Below are 20770 nucleotides of genomic sequence, written 5' to 3'. Positions count from 1 at the left end.
AGTTAGTTACAAAAGCTTAAAGCAGACAGGATAGAGCATTAGTACAGTACAGTAGTTAGTTATAAACAGTTTGGGAATGAGCAAGTCACCTTTCTAAAAGGGTTTGAATTCTTCAGTCAAAGTAGACACATGTAATTACAGGATGGGGGGAGCTATGTCATAGGAAGACATTGGTTTGGATTACAGTATTCCCTGGAAACAATAGTTCCAACGTTTTCTGTTTTGTTTTACGTCAGAAATTTAGAGTAGCAATAAAATATATCAAAACAGTGTTTAAGTGTGAATGGGAGGAACTGCTCAAACAAGGGAATTTCAAATAACAATACCTACTTCCAGAGTGGGTGTGCACAAATGGAAAAAGAAAGATGCAGAAAACTCCCTTTTATGTGGCCTCATTATTTATGGACAAAATTATTTTTAGTTATTTTGCTACTAAATTCCTAAGCATCTATGATCTACCGGAAGGCCTTATCAAAGAGCACAGCCTGGTTCATGTCAAAAGCAGGAAGCGATGATTAACTGTTACAAAATATAAAAAGCATTCCATTACACTCCACATTCGGTCACAAGGCTGCTTCAAACAACCCTGAAAACTCAAGCTCAAGTGCAAACAGAAACTGAACTTCAGTTCTGTGGCAGGGCAGCTCTTTTACAAGAAGCAGCATAATAACGCATAGCGTTTGCTTATTAAGGTACTAAGTGCACTTCAAAGGTGTAATTGGCTGATTTAGTCTAAGACCATTCAACAGTACCACTCCTCCCTTGAAAATTTAAGGTCTACATTCTCCTGGAAGAACAGCTGTGCAATGAAATTTCAAGGAATACTTGACTCCATGCTATTACACACACTACCTATTTGTTTAAATTTCATTGATTTCCTCTACAGTGAAGAATATTCACAAAGCAAACCACGGTAATGTTTACTTGCATGATATGCTTGTATATTGGGAATTGCAAAGCTGTTGTCAATACAGTCAGCATAGAAGCAACTGAAATAAATGTGAATGCAAACAACTGAGTTTTAACAGAAACATAAACTTACCACAGTCTGGACTTTATCTTCCATGTCAGCCACAGTGCAATCCTAAAAAAAAAAAAGTCAAGAACAAAAGCTCTACATTAACCAAGAAACATGTAAACAAATTATCTCTGAAAACATTGCAAAAGTGCCAATTTAACGTTGAATAGAAATACAGTCATTCATGCTGCAGGGATTAATCAGATTAGTTTCACCCAGTAGGGCTTAAATGGACTGTTAAGAAACTATTTTCTGGCTCTGGTAGAAAAGCAATAATAAACCATGAGAACTAAGAGAACGTGGGATTCAATTACAGCAGTCAACATTTCCAGAGAAGCAGAACACTGCACAATAAAATTAGACTTCCAGAAGGCCAGGCAGATGAGTTTGCCTTACACTGATAAACCCCAACTCAGATAATCCCCTGTCCCAAGCATCAAAATGTATCTAAAACATATTGTTAGAAACAGAATGGGAAGTGATTTTTTTACAAAAATATCCTATTGATGACATTCCTGAAGGACAGAGTACTCCACACAGAGCATTATTTACACAGCCTGAGTACAAAAGTCTTTGCAATGAAACAAGTTCATGTAACAAACTACAGAAGTCATCATTGTTTTCTTCAAGAACAGCTGAGCTGGAGAATAATATTATTCTCAGATTAAAAAGTTAAAATGATAAAATAAGATTTACAGTATCTACAGGGAGAAACCCCCCAAATCTCATGCATTTCAACAAACTGAAATACCAGTATATTTGCGTTTGACCTTTGTATTGGGTTTGTATGGAAAGATTTTGGTAACAGGGATGCAACAGGTGTGGCTTCTGAAAGAAGCTTCTAGAAGCGTCCCCTGTGTCTGACGGAGCCAGTGCCAGCAGCCTCCAAGACAGACCTGCTGCTAGCCAAGGCTGAGCCCATAAGGAATGGTGGCAGCACCTCTGAGATAATAGATTTAAGAGGAGGGAAAAAAAGCCCTGTGTAACTGTAGCCAGAGAGAGGAGTGAAAGTGTATGAGAGAAACAACCCTCCAAACACTAAGGTCAGTGAAGGAGGAGGGGCAGGAGATGTTCCAGGCACTAATACAGAAATTCCTCTGCAGCCTTGGTGCACCAGGATGTCCCTCTGCACCACACGGAGGTCTGCAGTGGAGCAGAAATCCACCTGCAGCCCATGGAAGACCCCACACTAAAGCAGGTGGATGCCCAAAGGATGCTGTGATCCCATGGGAAGCCCACACTGCAGCAGGGTTGCTAGTATAACTTGTGACCCCATGAAGGACCCACCCCAGATAAGTTTGTTCCTGAAGGATTGCACTCTGTCAGAGGGATCTATGCTGGCACCATTCAAGAAGAACCGCAGCCCATAGGAAGGACTCATGTTTGAGAAGTTTGTGGAGGACTATTTCCTGCTTTTCTCTGCTACATACATCTGCATGGATCAATAGCAAATGTCACCTATCATCATGCAGTCCAATCACTCCATATTGCAAAGTCCTACTGCTCCTACTAATTTTAACATCTAAGTTCACCATAGAGCTTTAAGTGGAGTAAACTCTGGTCCTTGACTCTATACAGCTATCATTAAAGTCAACTAAAATCCTCTTGCATTCTTGCCTTGTTTTATTATTCACCCACTTTTATACATCATTTATGATTATGTAGAGCAGCATTGGTTCCACGGGAGCAACCTGGGTCTTTTCTCCACTAATAGCACTGACCGTTTATTCCTATAATCTATACTGTAATAAGAAAGACTATTAAAGTCTAAAAACCTGTCTAAACATTTTTCAATTGTAACTCTTTTCCACATCAGTGAAATCCTTCAGACTGTTCCAACATATCTGTAGTGTCCCAGTACAAAACAGTGTGGTTCTTCCCCCATCAATGCTATTTCTCATCTGCATCAATCCCATTCTTTATTATAGCTCATATCAAAGTGGTAGGGCAGTAGTTTGACACTTTTTAAAAGGCTAGAGTTTTATTCACCAACTTCCATTACCCTGCCATCAAAGACTGATTTAATTGAAAGATTAGACACCCTTTTTAGCAGTTTTATTAATAAATTCAGCAGTCGCATATCTCAGTTCCTGTAGCACTTCTGGGTGAATACCATCTGCTGCTAGAAACATTTATTGTTCTGCTCCACAGTCCACAAATCTGTAGCTGTAAATCACTGACTTTGTGAAATTGTATGTGCTACACCCAAACAAGAAGGGCATCAAGCAGCAGGACAAACATATGGACTTCAGAACTTACGGTACCCAGAATACTATCTTCCCAACAATACAACTGGCATAACTGGTGTCATCATAGCCTGACAACTCATAGAATGTTTCTGTCCTTTAGCATCATCCCTCCAACACAGGGAGAGAATCACACACAACACAGGACATGGTCCTTCAGGGTTCTAACAATATATGGCCAAAGAGTAGTGGTTATAGCAAGTCTGGCAATAACTGAAGCGTGCACACAGTGCTTCACAGCCCAAGCAGTGGCATGCTCTCAGAACAGTTTCAAAGACAGGCAGTATTATTCAGAGAGCAAAATCATGCCATTTGCTAAGATGGTACATGCTGCTATGCATCCTTTAAGCTATTATCTGTACAAGTACTCATCACACAGCTGATAAATTAAAGCTCTGAAAAATACTGTGGTCTTGCAGTAGCGGCAGAAGCAGCCTAGCTAGTGCAATTTGTATCACAAAGGTGGCAGCTCCTTTCTTTACATGTGGCATTTTCCATATGATGGCTAAAACCCTCTGTGGACCAAACCTATGAAGCCTTTGATTATGGATTAAAAAAAAAATATATATATATATTCAATGGAGCCATATTTTTGTTTAGTTAGCACTGGTAACTGTTTATCAATGTGTTGTTTGGAACATGAAAATCTTCAAATGCAGACCAACTATTTCAAAAACTAACCCTATTTCCAGTAAAGCTCAAGAAAATATAAGTAGCCTTTAAACTGCAGTTACTTCAGATACAGCCAGCAACTAAACTGGGGAGGGGAACAACAACAAACACCCAGCACTCTCAAAAGTGCACAACTGAAACTGATCTTCACAGACCTTCAAAGTTTAAGGTAAGCTTTAATTCCCAGATCTGCCTTTCATTAGCACTCAGCACACAGTGAGAACCTTACTTCCCCAAACACCCCCTTTGCTTCCCTTTTGGAAAGCTAAGAGGAAAAGAAATCAGCTGACCTTCTGAACAGTAGTAGTGAGGTCCAAGCAGAGCTGAATGATTCTGTTCTTCATTGATGAAAAGTCAGCAATACCTGTAAATGGGGTCCTGCAACAAGAGAAAATTCCCCTTAGATAGAAGGGATCAGCGTTCTCCTATCCTACCTTATCACTGAGGAAAAGCATTTGAAACTACACACTGCAACTCTTGGCATTCAAAGGTGTAAGGATACAGTTTTACAACGTAAGTATTCCTGACTGCATAGTCCTGCACCATTCCTGCACCAGAAGTGGTAACCAAGTTCAGACAGCAGAACCAGAAGAAATGGTCAGTTTTCTAAACTACAGTTCTCTCTACTTGCAAGTTCAAGTGTTGTAAAAATCACACACTTGGGTTTGCCAATGAGCAGACCTCTAACTTTCTGACTGGACAAGGAAAAAAATTCTGTAAAAGAAGAAAAATGGATTTTCACGTTTTACACACAGAGATACAGTGAGACTTGAAGAAGAATTATTATAGGTTGGGCATCTATAGAGTCTGTAGAGTACTACTTCACACACTTCAGGCAGCTGCAAAAGCTACAAGAGGGGTCGAGAAGTAATCACAGCAGGTTTGGAAAAGGGCAAGCCAGCAATTTTCCTGATGGTGAGTTACAGAAAAAAAATTAGGGTGAGCTGCCAGCAACAGTGTGAAAGGAGAGGACCAGGTGAGAAGCACAAGCTGTTAACATCACAGTCTCACACAGACCAATGCCTTGCTTGAGAGCAGGAATACTGAAGGATAAAAGTGCTCCTTGCTGCCACCCCTGTGAGGTTCTTCTCCTTCTCAGGAAAGCTAGCAAGGGGTTTGAGAATTTATGTTCATCTGTTATCATGCCAGCACCTGACCTGCTGCAGCTGTCACAAACAGCTCTGGCTCTTTCCAGGCAAAAAAAAAAATATTTAAATAAGAGGGGGAAAGGGGAAAAAAATCCACAGAACAGACAACAAGACAGGCAAAAGGAGAATCTCTCCCACTGCCCAGTTTTCAAATCACATAGCTAAAGCCACAATTTTAGCAGAACATTAAGAATTCTTTTGGAAAGGGACCTGTCAATGTCTAGTAATTTTGAAGGTGGAAGGAGAAAAGAGGAAGTCATATATATGAGAAACTGACCTAAAAGGGAAGATGACTACTTTTATAAATACCAGTCTGTGTGCAATATTAATAGTTTTGCTGGGTTTAGCAAGAGTGGGAGCACAAGAGCGGATACCCTAGATTAAACATGTTCACTAGAGGCCTTCTGGCAACACCAAAAAAAAGGCTGATTGAGATCAAGATCTTTACACCCAAACATCTAGGAATTGACCTACAAGGAGATGCAATTTGTTAGAGCAACAAATAAAAATATAATGATTTTATTCTTACCTGTCCAACCATGCAAGCAAAGCTTTAGCAGCACCAATAAGCTCTACCACAGAAGTAAGGAATTCATTGGGGGGCTTGCGAGAGGTATTTCCATCATAATTTGAACTTTTCCTATGGCTGCTGATGTAATTTTGCAGATTGTTGGATGACGCTCGCAGCTTGAGGACCAGGTTCTTCATATTGTCTGTTTCAAGACCATAGTTCTGCAAGGAATATTATTAAGCTTGATAAACATTCCTGTTGAGTTCTCCTATTTATTACATCAGAAGTTACAAGCTTATATGAGATGAAAATTCTGAGGATTTGCACAATTTTCTTCTGGTGTTTTTTTTTTTTTTGCAAATATATCTTCTGAGATTTGTTCTACACTATAGACACTAAAGAATATTTTTGTGGGTGCCAAATCCCCTCAGTTTCTGACATTGAAATTTGAGGACACTTTTCAGTCAGAATGAAGTCTTAGTGTCCTAACAGATGCCCTTTACTTGTAAATAACAGGATTGTGTCATTTTTCTTTTTGTTTAAGGAAAACAAACACTGTTTCTTTCTTAAAATGTTTTCTATACTGTGGTACATAAACACTGAAGTAACATTTCATTCACAACTAAAGATAAGTTATATCTGGTAAGAGATGAAAACACCAACAGGAAGCAAATGCAATTTTGCAATCACAAGATTGAATAAAAATTTGGATCACAAGTTTTCAGTAACTGTGCTCTTTGACTACAGCAATGCAATTACTTGCAAGTTTAAGGATTGCGTCAACAATAGATATAGTAATTAAACCCCTTTTTAGACATCATATTTTTCATTCAACAGCATCTTTACAAAAATTCACAGAACCTAAAAATTCTGTAAGTCTTGCCTATAACTTCAACTTTATAAATTCAAATACAAACAAGTCATGTTCCGTAACACTAAAACCCTATTGTTTTAAGCAACACATTGACCATCTCATTCCAAACATGCCAGAAATGGTTCTCTCTTCTGAAGGCAACTCAGTATTGTAACCAAGACTTTCTTCTTTTCACTGCTAGTGTGCAAGTGTGTGAATTACGTAGCAATATGTAGAGTTATTCCACCCTGTAAAACTTCTGTGGGCATCTTCTGAAAGTTAAGTTCCAGGCAAGGCTTAGCTCTTTCAGAATGAAAATTCCTACTTTTCTTCAGAAAAGGCAGAAAAACAAAAGCAAATACTATAACAAAAACCACCCCAACCAGAACCAAGCAAACACCCAAAATACAAAGAAGTTCTGTCTTCCTCTGTTCTTTTGCTGCTGCAAATTCTTCCAACTAACCTCCAAATCCCATAGTTTAGGCAGCTGTACTATCCACTCTTTCTCCTTTCCCACTCAAAAAACTGAAACAACTAAAGCAAATTTTAATTCCATGCACTTCTTAATTTCCAGGAGTTCCAAATACCTCCACTCAGGATCACAGCACTACCCAGGCTGGAGGGGAGCTCTAAAGTCTCAGACCAACCTACTGCTCACAGCATGCTCAGCTGAGAGTTCCAACCAGCTTGTTCAGGATTTTATCCTGTCAGATCTTGAAAACCTCCAAGGACAGAGATTGTACAACTTTTCTGGGCAACCTGATCCAGCATCTGACTGCCCTCAGAGTAAGCAAATGTTTCCTTATATCTAGCCTGAATCTCTTCCAACTTCTGCCCAAAGTCTCTTATCTTCCGGCCCTGCAAGCCCAACTCTGTCATTCTGACAACTGTGTTCTCCACCATGGTAGGTGCTGGGGATATGCTGTTTGGCCTCCTTGGAACAGTCTTCTTCCCAGGCTGAAGAAGTCCCAGTCTCTCCAGCCTCTCATCATGGGCAAGTAGTCCAGTCCTGACCAACCTGATAGCCCTCCACAGAGCGTGCTCAGGTTTCTCTTTATCTTTCCTGTACTTAGGGGCAGGGGCCACATTCACACTAATGTGTGACTAGTAAATGGCAATAATCACTTCCCTCCCTCTCCCATTAATGTAGGCCAGGATGCTGCTAGGGTACACTTCTGGCTTGTGGCTCCATTCCCTCCATGATCAAGCACCTGTAAAACACTCTGGAATATTTTAGATTAAGTAATTTACAAAAGATGAGACAGACTCTTTGACCCAAAGAAACACATCAGTGCATGCAGAGGTTTCAGCTACATGGCTACCTTTAAAATACTACTAGGTCTTATGGATAAGATCCCAGTGGGTGTAAGTTACACAAGTGCCTCCCTCCTCCACCCTAGGGCTCTTGGCAAGGAAGTATCCTTAAAGTGCAGCCAGGAGTAGGGGTTGAAAGGATATATGCAATTTAAAAAAATGCCACTGTTGCAACAGCAAAGGATATCCTTAATTTTTTTAGGATCACAGAAAGGGAAAGATCTGGATTCCTAAACAACTTTAAAGTACTTGCACAGTGTCATGTGTGAACTTACCACCTTTTAACAAAAAAAAAAACAAAAAAAACCCCACACACCCATACAAAACAAAAAACAGGGAAAAAAACAAAACAGAAGGGCATCATTCTGATGCATTTCTTGGAGTTAGTTTTCTCCTCACAGAACACTGAGTATTAGTCTACTGTTGAGGGAATACTTTTTCACAAACAGATCTGGATGTGGGACAAGTACCTATGACCACAAAAAAGTAGTCACATATCAGAAATCCCCATCTCAAAGAGGATGCTGGCCCACTCCTTCCTTAAATGGACAGAAAATACTTTTTCTGTACAGTGGTACAGCTACCTAATAACTCTGATCAGAACTAGAGAGAGCTTCATATAATTAAAGTCTTTCTGTCATTTAGATGCAGAAATTGTGTCAACCATCTAGAGGTATTTGAGATTAGAGGTGACATTTAAGAGGATATGTGTTGATATACCATCTAAGATCTTGGTTTTGGCCCTAAAACATTCATATACTCTTTATCACTCCTCTTCTTCAAATTCCTTATTTACACAGTGTGTGAGTTTGGCACATTTCCAGATCAGGTAGTTTTTAAATAAATCTGTCAGGTAGTTACTAGTTTTGAGCTAATTTGAACTAGACTTCATCAACACAGGTGTTACCTCTAGAGAAGCAGGGGCTGAAGCTCATAACTGCAACTGGTCTCCCCAACAGACTATCAAAACTCCATATCACAGCCAAGTTCTAACAGTCACTGCTCTAAGCACTTCTATAACTTCCACCAAAGAGTCTACAGAGCACACCAGAGGCATCTAAACCAACAGTTTGTGCTCTAGAAAAGGTCCTGGCTAAGGACTATGCCTATCCAGTACAACAGGGAGCATGCAGCTCTTCAGTACTGGGATACCAAATTATCCAACTATGGATCAGCTTTGATGGATGAACTCCCCCAGAACAACCACTCAAGCCACCTTTGCTCCAGGGAAAAGCCAGTCTCCTCACTATTTGTCTGTTCTAATACCTAAAGAATTCTGCCCCTTCACAATATAGCCATCCTTCTTTCCAAACTGATGCTGTCTTGACCACCTCACACATCACCAGCTATTTCTGCTCTTTTTCTGCTCCTTCACTTGCAGTGTCCAGTCTGTTGGGAACCCTGGTTTGGGGATCTAAACCATTCAAAGAAGCATCATCCCTTTTTACTGTCACATGCTCTCAGCTGGCTTAGCTTCCTGAGGTACCTCACTTCAGGGTCAGGTGAGTACAAGCACAAAAGATTACTAATCAGAGAACAGGAGGGGGTGGAGGCAGCAGGTGATTTGGATTCATTTAACTTTTCATGGAACTGTAGCCCCAGTTCAGGACAGATAGGAATGCTGATATCGTGGCAGCACACCAAACAGCCTGCACAGTGACACACAATTGAAGTGCAAAGCTTAGCAGGCTTTCCTTCAAATATTTCTATAGGATTGAGTCTACAATAGTCAACAAATTCTTATTTAAGCAACCTAAAGGTTTTAGATATTGTCCATGAACCAAAGAGCAGGTTATGTTTTCCTATCACTCCTGCTTTAAAATATGAAACCTGCTTTAATCAAAACACAAGTTGAAGCCAGCGGTCAAGAGCACTTGATGTCAAACATTCCCAGGTTATTGCTCATTAACCTGGGGAGCCACACACAGGGCTGGAGCTAGAGGCAGCACCCACACGTGCATGGCAGAGAACACGTGTACAAGAGCACACTTTCTAAACTCCACAACATTTAATGAGAAAAAGTAATCTGACCAAGTAATTGCTCAAGGTCAGGCAGCCAACACAAAAAAAAAAACCAAACCCACAACGTAGCTAACCAAGGTTAAAGAGCACAGTAGTTGTGTCAGAGCTGATTTGGGCTGATGCAGAGCCCTGCTACTGCCAAGAGACAGCATCCCCTGCCCTTTCACAGCCATATTCACGTGCCACAATGTGATGAGGTGGATCTGCCAGCTGATCCAACTGAAAACCTGTTCTGTGAAAAAAAACTAATGAAAACAGACTGAATGCCTGCTCAGAAGCTGATCCAACTCACTGCATGCCTATATAAACACCAGAGTTAAGGCAAGGTACTGTCACAGTCACCCTGCTCTTTTCCCTTTAACAAGAATGCATCCTAAAGAATCTTTTGCAATAACAAATTTCCTAATAAGTACCACTAAATTTGAAGCCTCTAGGAAACTGAAGTCTTGTGAGGCAGTGCACAGATATGCTTTGACAAGGATTAGGCACTAAAGGATGAGTCATCATGTATTCATATTTTATGTTATGATATTATATTTTGTTACACTGCAAATATGCTGGCAGAATATTAGTACCAGAGAAATTATCAGAGGGACAATTATGTGGTTTTTTGGTTTCTGTTTTTAACATTTTTTTGACTGTATAAAACTGATATCTCTTAATTATACCCTCAAGAAAAAGTCACTGCTTTTTTGCTTTGAAACTTCATCATACAGTGTAGGTAAAGACTCAGAAACTGAATCCAAAGAGGACATTAAAAGTGAAAATACTTGCATAATTTCCTATTAATGAATATAGAACAATGCAAGCATTAAGCCCTCAAAAACTTGTTTTCTGATTTCTCTCCCTGCTTTTATGGTTTGGAAAGCATAGTTATGCATGTTTCTTCTCCCCCTTCCCCAAATACTTCAGACAACTAAGAAATGTCTTTCTTCCATCCTTTTACCCCCAAGCAAATAGTGTCAATGAAAGGTGGAGGCACTCAAGTTGATAGTTTTGTCCCTGCTCTGGGGAATTTCAGGTCCTGATATATCCTCTAAATTCCTCAAATAAGTCTTCAACACCTGTTCAGAGAACTCTGTTAGACTAGCTCGAGAGCAACAGAAATGCATGCTCAGAGGAAACCTTCATTTTTTTGATCCAAGTCCACAGTCCCTTGCCACCTCTTTAGGATGTTGTGCATGGGACCACTGCCATGAGATGAGGGAACACTGCTTCATCACCAAAGCAGCAGAGAAAGATGCAATAATTTCTCTTTCACATCGAAACTTCCAGACATATTTTCAGCTTGGCACTGCTAAAGGGTACTCAATTCCTATTAAAAAATAAATAAATAAAAAAGCAGATGTATTTGGTGTCCTTTCTCAAGGAAAGGAGTAGCTTCACAATGTATTATTGTGACTAATTACTGAGGCTGGAACAAAGGTCTGAATGGTGAATGCTTGAAAAGTGTTATTGCAGGAGGAAGATGTTCCAAAGACAGCTGCCTCACTGTTTTTAGAGCCACATATGCTCTTCTAGTGTGAGGGAACTGATCTGAAGAAAACTCGTCTGGGAAACTGCCAAGGCAAAACTAGATAAAAAGGGATATTCTTCTTGAGAACTCCAGGTCTGGGAAACCACCAATACCCATTCTCAGCCTTTCCCCACCAAGAACAACAACTTTCAAAGTGTGACCTCAGACTGGACCAGCCAATGCCACATTTCCACAGTGTATGTTAATACCATAGTGGGGGTGCTGGGGGACAAAAGGGAAAATTAAAAGAATAAAATCAAAAAAATAGTTCCTTTGTTTTTAAGGCCCCAGAAGTTACGGAAATGTCACCATATGTAAACACAAAACATCCCCTAAAGGATATACATTCCCACTGTCAACTAACAGAGGTGGAATCAGGAAACATTTATTCTCATGCAAAAACAAAAGGGGGGGCAAAATAAAAAACTGGCTGTCACTAGAATCTAGTGTCCCCTTGAAAAGAGAATCAACTGTGATTTTATACAATTAAAAAAAACTCAAGGGAAAGGACATCAAGAAGGTGACAAAGGGTAACCTAAAACATGGGAATTCTTCCTCTACCTCTAAAAAGAGAACAAGGACATTTCAGCTGTAATATGCAATACCTGTCTAACACATTAACTTGAGTTGAATTTCACAAAGGATTTCCAGAAATGGGTCTGAGGTCAAAACTTTTGTCTACGAAGGAAATTAGAAGGAAATTGTAGGAGATAAAACCCAGCTTTAAGTTCTGGCAGTTGTCCAGCTTTGTTCACTTTATTCTAATATTTTTAAAAGAAGAAAGAGGTGCCTTCAGGGACTTCCACATAGATTACTTCAGTCAGCAGCCCACAGTACATTTCCTAACTCACCAGACCCCTTCACTTGTCCAACAGACTATCCCTTCACACACCATAAACTGCATTTCAGCCTTATTACATTCTTCTATAAGATTTTCAAGCTGGATTTTAAAAAATTTTTGACAGATCAAATATGTGAAGGACATAAAATGTTTTTCAAATATAAGACCAAATATTTGAGAAACATTTCAGCTGGTATGAAGAGATTTCATTAAACATGCTTCTTTCAGTACAGGCTATCCAATTGGTTCCTGGGCATGGATTAAGAACAATCCCTGTAGCACCTCTCTGCAGCAAATAAAGCACATATCACACAGGAAATAAAGACTCTCCATTTTAAGAAGAGTATGCTCGGTGCTGCAAGCATAGCCTAATGAAGGGAAGATGGGCCACTGCTGGCCAAGAAATCACTGGGCAGGCTTTCCCATTCTTCTCCCTGATGTAATTATATATACCTCTGGTGCTCATTGACTGCATTACATCAAACATGCTTTCATGAGTGTGTCCAAACTACAGCTTTTAAAGAAAGCCTGAACTAGCAAAATAATCCAAAATACACTTATTCTTTAAAGAGTGTGTTTGTTTTAAAAGTATATGCAGTTATATATCAGGAGTAAAACATAGGAACAGCTTAAGTTCCAAGTCCAATGAGTATAGACTAGTACTAGACTGTAACTAAGGTGGCAAAACATCCCTCATTTCAAGAATTAATTTTTTTTCACGTCATAGGCTTGCTACAGAATTGCCCTAAACCTATTTCAACTGATGCATGGAACTTTTAGCTCCTGTCATTTCAACACTGTGCCTTCTAAGACAAACTCACTCTACTCTAGCAATTTTAATCACTTTGTTCACTAACAGGAGCCACAAGACCTAACAATGCCACTCAGGCAACTTTTTCCTTTTGAAGTACAACCAAATGAGGTAAAGTTGCCTCTTATCTGGAAAAAGTTTAAGAGCCGTTAATATAAAACTTTCAAGAATTAAACAAATTCTTACTGTTTTCTTTATTGTGAAGTGTAACAGAAAGAAGAGGACAAAAGTATTCTGGTTTTATCTGTCTTGTCTTGGTTATTCACCCAAAAATGCACTTTAAGAAATTCTTTGCATGTCTGTTCACCACTTAACTAACCAGTGCACACAGAAGATCCACAGCCTCTAGAACCAGTTCTTGGTGTCCAATTCGTGAGATACCCAAGTCTTCAAGGTCCTGGTGAGAAATCTGTAACAGCTGTTCACCATTTATCTTCTCCCGTTCAAACTTATGGACATACTGCTGCAGGCAATCATCCAGCCCTACCAAAACACAAAAAAGAGAAATGGACATCAAAAACAAACAAACAAACCAAAAAGAGAAAAAATCCCTACCACCCTGCCAAAAGTCAGAAACAGCAAGTTCACACAACAGACAATGGGAACTTATGAAAGAAACCTGTGGTATGATTAAGATTGTACCACAGGGGCATAGAAACTGAGAAAATAAGTTCTATGGATCTTTGGGTCACCTAAGTCAATGCACAGTCTGCATGATCAGCAGTTAAGAATGTGCCTTTGGTGTTTGCACAGGCAAAGCAACCAAAGGGCATGAGCAGAGTCAGCTATCAGTGTAACCCAAAACCCTTGAAGGGCATCCAAAGCAACAACAACAAAAAATAACTGGCCAAAACAAAAAAAAAATACAACAAGAACAGAAATCTTGCCCAAAACATAGTTAAACAAGCAAAGCAACAAAAGTACAAACTGATGAGAAGCCAAATTAAAAAAAAAAAATCAAAGGCAAAGCAATCAAAACTATGTTTGGCTCAAGTCTCATTATTCCATTGATTTATGAGACCCTGCAGCTTCCTGAAGCAGCCACTCCTTCCCCTTGCTAAGAATCAACAACAAATATCAACCAGAGATCTAATTCATTTTTCTATCTAGAAGTATTTTTAAAACAGCTTAGAGTATTTTGTCCCAGCAATATCCCAAATCCTCACTTTAAAATGTGATTCTATAATCCTGTTCTCTACAGTAGGTTTCCCCCAGTGATTACATAACAGGTTTCTGATTTTCATCTTATTTAACTAAACTTCATGTGTTAATCCTGTTTTCTTGTGCATTCTGCTCATTTCCTCTGTTGCTAAAGATCCTGTGATTAGCAACACTCTGGGAGGAAAATCTGAATGGATATGTTATTTTTAAGATGATGCGGTGCTCTTGATGTTCTGTTCCCCTTCAACATATTGGCTAGAGCAAAAGGAACAGACCCAATTACATTTTAGAGAAATAAACCATGTTCATTGAAAACAGTTGACATGAGCAAAAATTCCGATAACGCATTTGACATCTACTTTGTATCATCCAGAACAGCTACACTGTTTCACCATTCTGTTTTTTAAAAAAAGTTTGAACCTTTAGCTGTATGAAGGATGTTTATCCACTACACAGTTTCAAAAGGAAACCATTGAGATGGACAGGATATCCAATGCGGCAGCTGCGAAACATGAACAGCATCCTGAACCACAAAGAAATGAGAGCCAAAAGACCAGCACTCGGTTCCACTTATGGAGCTGCAGCAGCAGCCTGGAAAACAAGCACTCTACCACCAAGAGAATATCTGATGCAGATCACAAGGAGGATTCTAGGAGTCCCGTGAAACATTCACTCCATAACAGCAGCACGAGCAGTCGCTGCTCCCTTTCAGTGCCTGGTCACAGCAGATCTGCACACTGTGGACTCCTGAGGGCACAGGCTGACTTAATGCACATCCTTTGCCTTTTCAATGCTCACCCAGAAGTTACTAAAGAAAGACAACCCTTTACATGACTTGGACAAGCTTAATTACTACAGTAAATCACCATCTGGCTGGGCAAGCTTGACTCCAGTGCACCCAGCTTGATTTTAAAGTACAATTATGCAAAAAAAAAAAAAAATAAAATAAAATTGGTTGTATCTTTGGCTTAAACTAGTATCACAGTTCAGTATCAGTGTATAGCTTTTTCTTCTTTCCACCTATCCTTCCAACCCCACTTACTCTATTACAGAGTTTTGCCTTTTTTTTTAATCTTGTCGCCATTACAGCAAATAAATAGTAAATACAGTAAAACAAATAGTCGTTTTCACTAGCTAAGAGATAACAATTTTCTTAAGTCTTAGGATAAGACTTCACCCTTACTGTGAGGGTGGTGGAACAGGTTGCCCAGAGAAGGAAAACCTTCTTGCAAGATTAGCAGTTTCCCAGGGCTACAGCTGTTTGGGGTGCACTCTTGTTTCTTCCAATCTGTCCTGGCAAAGCTACATAAATTTTGAAAACTGAGTCCACTGTTCTCTTTCCCACAGACACAAAACTCTCCCTTAGGCTATACAAACTCTTTTCCCAGGAAAAATAATAAAAAAATATCTGGCCTTCATTGTTTAACAATTTATTTTTTCAAAACCGATTCTCAACCAATGCTATATACAGTCCACATATTTGGCATTCCTAATTTTTACTGCTGCTTTGCAGACCACATTTCCCATCATTTTCCCTTGTAAGACCATAGTTTCCATTACAAAGTATACAAACACCTAAAATAAAATACTTCATTCAGCATGCAGTGAAGTTTCTATTTTTTTAAGGATTTTTTGATGCAGTGTGTCTTTTGCCTACTATCCTTCATGTGTTGACTCAACTTTCTAAAACTTCATTCTCTGCTAAAACATTAAGAACCAAATGTATATATTCTCCCCTAGAAATACAACTATGGTTTTCAGCTTGCCTGTGCTTTTTCAGTTCATGTTTGCCTATACTTGAAGGTCTATTACAACTTGAAGAGCTACGTCTAAAATATTTTTTTAAATAAGGGTCTTTATAAGCAATACTTTTACATTCACATCATAGGACTATATTTCACAAAATAAAATATTACAAAATTGCACAAAACATTGACTCAAACAGTCAACACAGTGGTACAGCTACTCAGACATTTATTTAAGGGACCAAAACTATGCAAAGCAGGAAGTGAAGACAGACCCACAAACTCGTGTTTGCTGATGGTTTAAGATGAGCTTACTATCATTAGTGTTGCTATTATTTTTACTGAGAAACACATGGTAAAATATTAAACATTTTAATTGAGATTGCAACCACATTTATAGCCTATTGTTTAATTTTCCATCACATGAATGAAGTGTTTAAACATCATATGCAAATCAAACTTCCAAGAGGGAAGGGAGAAAGGAGGAAAAAGAACTCACAATCCAGTTCAAGAAACTTTAAAATAGTTAAGTTTTAAAAGTCAGCATTCAAATGTCATTAGTAATCGAAATGAACTGCTCATTTTTTCCTTCTTCCAGGCACTTGTGTTCTTCCACATGTTTTCTTCATGAAATTCATAATCTCATGGAGGTCTGGATATTTTTGAGAAACTTAGATTAATTAAAGACTATAAAAAGCAAGTCTACATTACTTAGAAAGGCGCTTTCTTACTTGCCAGGTCATTTTCAACAGTGCAATATTAGCAAGTTTAAGCAAGAAAATTTTCTCTATTTTTGAAAAAAATACAGTCAGGACTCTAACACTGGAAAAGATAAATATATTTATCTCCTTTACTGACTGAAGAGCCTTTCTGAAAGCTAAACTGTTCATTTTATATCAAAGTGTGTTTAAGACAAATGCTTTTTAATTGTACATGCAAAATCTTTATAATATTATTTCTTGCACCTACATCAAAACCATGCATGAAAGAAGGTCCTTCCTACTTGCAAAATTGTTAGAGAATGAGGAACAGTGGAAATGGCAATAGCAATATGTTTTACAACTCTAGTAGCAGTGATTTCTGGGGAGAGGGAGAGTGAGGGAGAGACTAGTCTAGTTAGTGTTACTCCTATTGTGAAAACCCTTCCGAGGAAACTCAGTGTAACCTGAAGAAAACTCTTTCTAAATTTTGGCAGGAGTAGAGATGTGCAATAGATCCTAAGAACTGTCTAGACTTTTCTGTCTAAAATAACCACCACGCAAAGCACCCCAGAAGACATTCAATACCTTGCATTCATACAAAAACATTAGGACAGACCATACGCTTACAGATTTGCACTGATACCAATCTCAGTCTGTTTCCAAGATTGAGAAAGTTACTTTGTATAAGAATTGAGGGCAAAAAAGAAACAACTTAAGGGGAATTAAGGGGAAGGCTTGGGTCTAAGCCATACCTATCAGTTTACTATTCAAAGAGAATTAACATTTCTGTTGTTGAGAGATGTCAGCCATTCAGCAATGACATATCTGACACCTCAAGAACTAGAGATGTGTTTCATGAGTAGAGTTGTTGTTTCATGTTTTTTGGCTCTACTTCTGTGTTGGACACTACCAAATAATTTAGCTGCCATAAAGCAACAGTTAACTAATGTATTCCAACCACAGGTCAAAAAACCCCAGCTGACTCACCACCTCTTTCTTCCCTCCCACCATCCCATTCTTCGTCACTCGCTTCTCTTGTGATACCACAGAGTCTACAAAGAATTCATATACTCCAACATGGAGGGGCAGGGGGGCAGTGCAGAGGAGGCAGAAAGCAGGGAAGATAGATAGGGTAAGGAACTGAGGAAGGGTTGGAGAGGGCAAACGGCAATGGGACAGGATTACTTTCTATTTGTTCAGGAACTTGAACAGATTCTCAGGATAGCTCATAAAATGCCAGAAGTTTACTCAAGGAAGCAGAAGGAACACAAACCACTTGAACAAAGGAAGAACTCTTAAGTACAATGCCTCTTCCTTCACACAGCACTACCATGTGGATCATTGCTCACTGTCAAAGAAATAAAGCCTTATGATTATGAGCACGTACTCTCCTCTCTGTTGGGTGACTAAAAAACAGGCAGCACTTGGTGTCTCAGGGCAGAACCAAGGTTCAACAACAACTCTCATGCAACTGAGGGGCTCCCTAGGACCTTAGAGAGCTGGTTAGGTGGAACTGCCAAAGTCTTTTTTTGCCTCCTCACCTTAAAACTGATCTTCCCACCTAACAAAATCTCACTTATTCTGTTCTACTCTTCAGGGTCTATTCAGTAGCCACTTTCAGTCTTCAAAGACTCCTTGCCCACATCAACTTCAATCCATTCCTCCCAAGCTTTGAAAGATCATCAGTTCGATGAGAATCTTTGACATACCCCACAGTGTATGCCATTATACTATCATTTCTATTTCATATCCTTTTATAACTGTTACTGTATTAGCTTCCTTCTATCATTTCCTCTGTTTCCAGAACTGGAAAAAATTAATCAAAATAAAAGCAGGATGGGAATCAAAGCAGCAAATGAACACTAGAAAGAGAAAATAATTCCATTAGCAGATGAACCTGCCCCTCAGAAGGAAAATTAAGGAAAAAGAGTCTGCAAGGCAGCTGTGAAAGGCTGAAGCAGCTCAGTAGGAGAGGTGCAGGGTGAAAAAAAAAATTGAAGAGTTCAAGGAGAAGAAAACAAATACACAGTTTTCTTTAATATAGAATGCAGTGGGAAGGTCATTACACTGTGACACCTCAGATGCCATTCTCCCCCTGTAGTATTACTGACAAACAGAACCAGGGATGACTTTAACAAAGGAATTCAAGGTTCTTTAAATGATAATATAAAAATACATCTAGAGCCATCAGTGGAAACTTATTTCAGTAATAATTTGAGCCTAGGTAGGAACTGACTTTTAGGATCAACATGCCTGATTGTTTCTTAGCCATCATGAATGTTTTGTTTTAGCATTTATCTGTCCCAGAGTTGCAAAGAAAAAAGTTTAGTTATCAATTGGTGTGAGCCACTTTTAGGAGCCAAGAAAGAGCTCGAAGGTCTTAAGTTTGCCAAGAAAAGAAAAAGCCTTCAAGAGAACTTTGTATTATCATCTAGTGCAAAAGTAAAAAAAAAAACTTTCCCATTCCATTTTTTTACTCCCAAGTAATTTCATAGTCACTCGTAACACTGACACCATTTGAAGCACCAATCACTTAAAAAAAAAAAAGTTGAAGAGAAAGAGCTGCTTATTATCAACATCAAAAAATCTCCATTATTTATAAAGTCATGTAGTCAACTGTAAGCAACTCTTCTACCTTTTTGTCTAAGCATCTGTATCCTAATAAAGCAGGCACAATGTGTTGTCTCACCAGACATTAGGTATAGCTTTGCTCAGGACAGGCATTGCCTAGAACAGCCAAAATGGTACAGAAGTTTCTTGTTTGTCTCCCCATCACACAGGGATGGTACCAGACAAATTGCTGGGCTCTGCCTGCCAGCAGGGATGTGAAGGGCAGCTGTCTCATTAAGGTCACAGCAGGACAGAGGGAAATGGTGAAGCCTTCAACCTTGATAATGAGTGCTTTACTGTCCCCTCTGTAATCCCCTCTGACTGACAGTTGCACAGAAAGGCTTTTGCAATGTTTCTATTTTCAGTATTTCCAACTAATATATTTAGCCAGGAATAACAGACTACATACGCATGCATTCATGTTACCTCAAAATAAATCTATTCATTCCATTCAAATCCAGCCATAAATCCCCTAGCTTTTTTTTTTCCCTTTTCCAAACACAAAACTGAAAGCTTTGCCTTGTAATAAAAGAACTCATGAGTAAATTTGTGTTGTAAACTATCCTGACCAAAAGGGCTACAGGAACTGTGTTTAACCTCAGACTGACAGGCCTTGTGTTTATGCTACACTTTTTATCAGTCCTCCCTACAACTCTATTGATTGGGATTCTGGCACTACTCATTATCTTGGTCCAGACAGTAAATCTGAGGACAATTATAAGCTTTAGCACTTGACAGTTATTAAGTATGTACAGAAACAGTCAAAAGAGTTTGCTGAATCCTTCCAATACTCTAAAAGTTTTGTAAAGCAAAACCTCTCTCTACAAAAACCAGGAAAACCCACTCATACTTTCCTCACAAAATATTTTCATGAAATTAAGTAGATATGGAATAAGAGAAGCAAATATTTTGGGGAGAAGAAGTACACAACAAAGGCCTATAAAGTAAGAAGTGGCACATTAAAACCAAAAAGAACAATTGTACATCACCTCTCCCAATACAGGAATTAAGGAAAGCCAATGAAGAGAGCATGTAACAGGTCCAAACAAGCAATAAAGGAGTGATTCTTCATACTGCAGTATGCAATCAATGTTCAACATCCATACAGGTTCAGGAAAAAGTGAATAGGTTTTTGAAAGAAAGTGCCACTGAAATCATGTTGCACTCTGAAGGACTCAAGAATTACTAAAGGCTTGAGGAGGCCTACAGAACAAAACACAGTGTGTCATCTTTCCTATGAGACTGCTTAACTTACTCCTTTTTGGCAAACATTCGGGATGGGACATGTAGCTAGGTAGCACAGAACACAGGACTTCCACTGCTGTGCCATACACAGCACCAAAATGTAGATGGCAGCTTCCCTTTAATTACCCTTAGAATCACAAAAGGGTTTGGGTTGGAAGGGACCTTAGAGGTCATTTATTTCCATATCTCTCCTCATCCCCTCCCCACCACTAGATCAGGTTGCTCAAAGCCCCATCCAACCAGGCCCAGAACAATTCCAGGGATGGGGTATCCACAGCTTCTCTGGGCAACCTGTTCTACCATCTTCACAGTAAGGGTGGTACCTTATCCTAAGACTTAAGAAAATTCTTATCTCA

At 39.1% G+C, this 20770-nt stretch overlaps 1 protein-coding gene across 2 annotated transcripts in view; it reads right to left on the bottom strand.

Moving 5' to 3' along the window:
- The window catches only part of CNKSR3 (CNKSR family member 3), a 58529-nt gene that overhangs the window by 15808 nt on the left and 21951 nt on the right, over positions 1 to 20770 (bottom strand). For both annotated transcript variants that reach the window (XM_071549281.1, XM_071549282.1), the window contains exons 2-5: positions 13272 to 13435; positions 5614 to 5816; positions 4227 to 4314; positions 1043 to 1084 (exon numbers count right to left, since the gene is read on the bottom strand). In XM_071549281.1, the coding sequence (XP_071405382.1) occupies positions 1043 to 1084; positions 4227 to 4314; positions 5614 to 5816; positions 13272 to 13435 (497 nt within the window). The remainder of the gene's footprint in view (positions 1 to 1042; positions 1085 to 4226; positions 4315 to 5613; positions 5817 to 13271; positions 13436 to 20770) is intronic.

The sequence above is a fragment of the Pithys albifrons genome, chromosome 2 (genome assembly GCF_047495875.1).
Source record: "Pithys albifrons albifrons isolate INPA30051 chromosome 2, PitAlb_v1, whole genome shotgun sequence".
In the NCBI taxonomy this organism is placed as follows: domain Eukaryota; kingdom Metazoa; phylum Chordata; class Aves; order Passeriformes; family Thamnophilidae; genus Pithys; species Pithys albifrons.
This window is presented reverse-complemented; position numbering and strand designations above follow the sequence as displayed.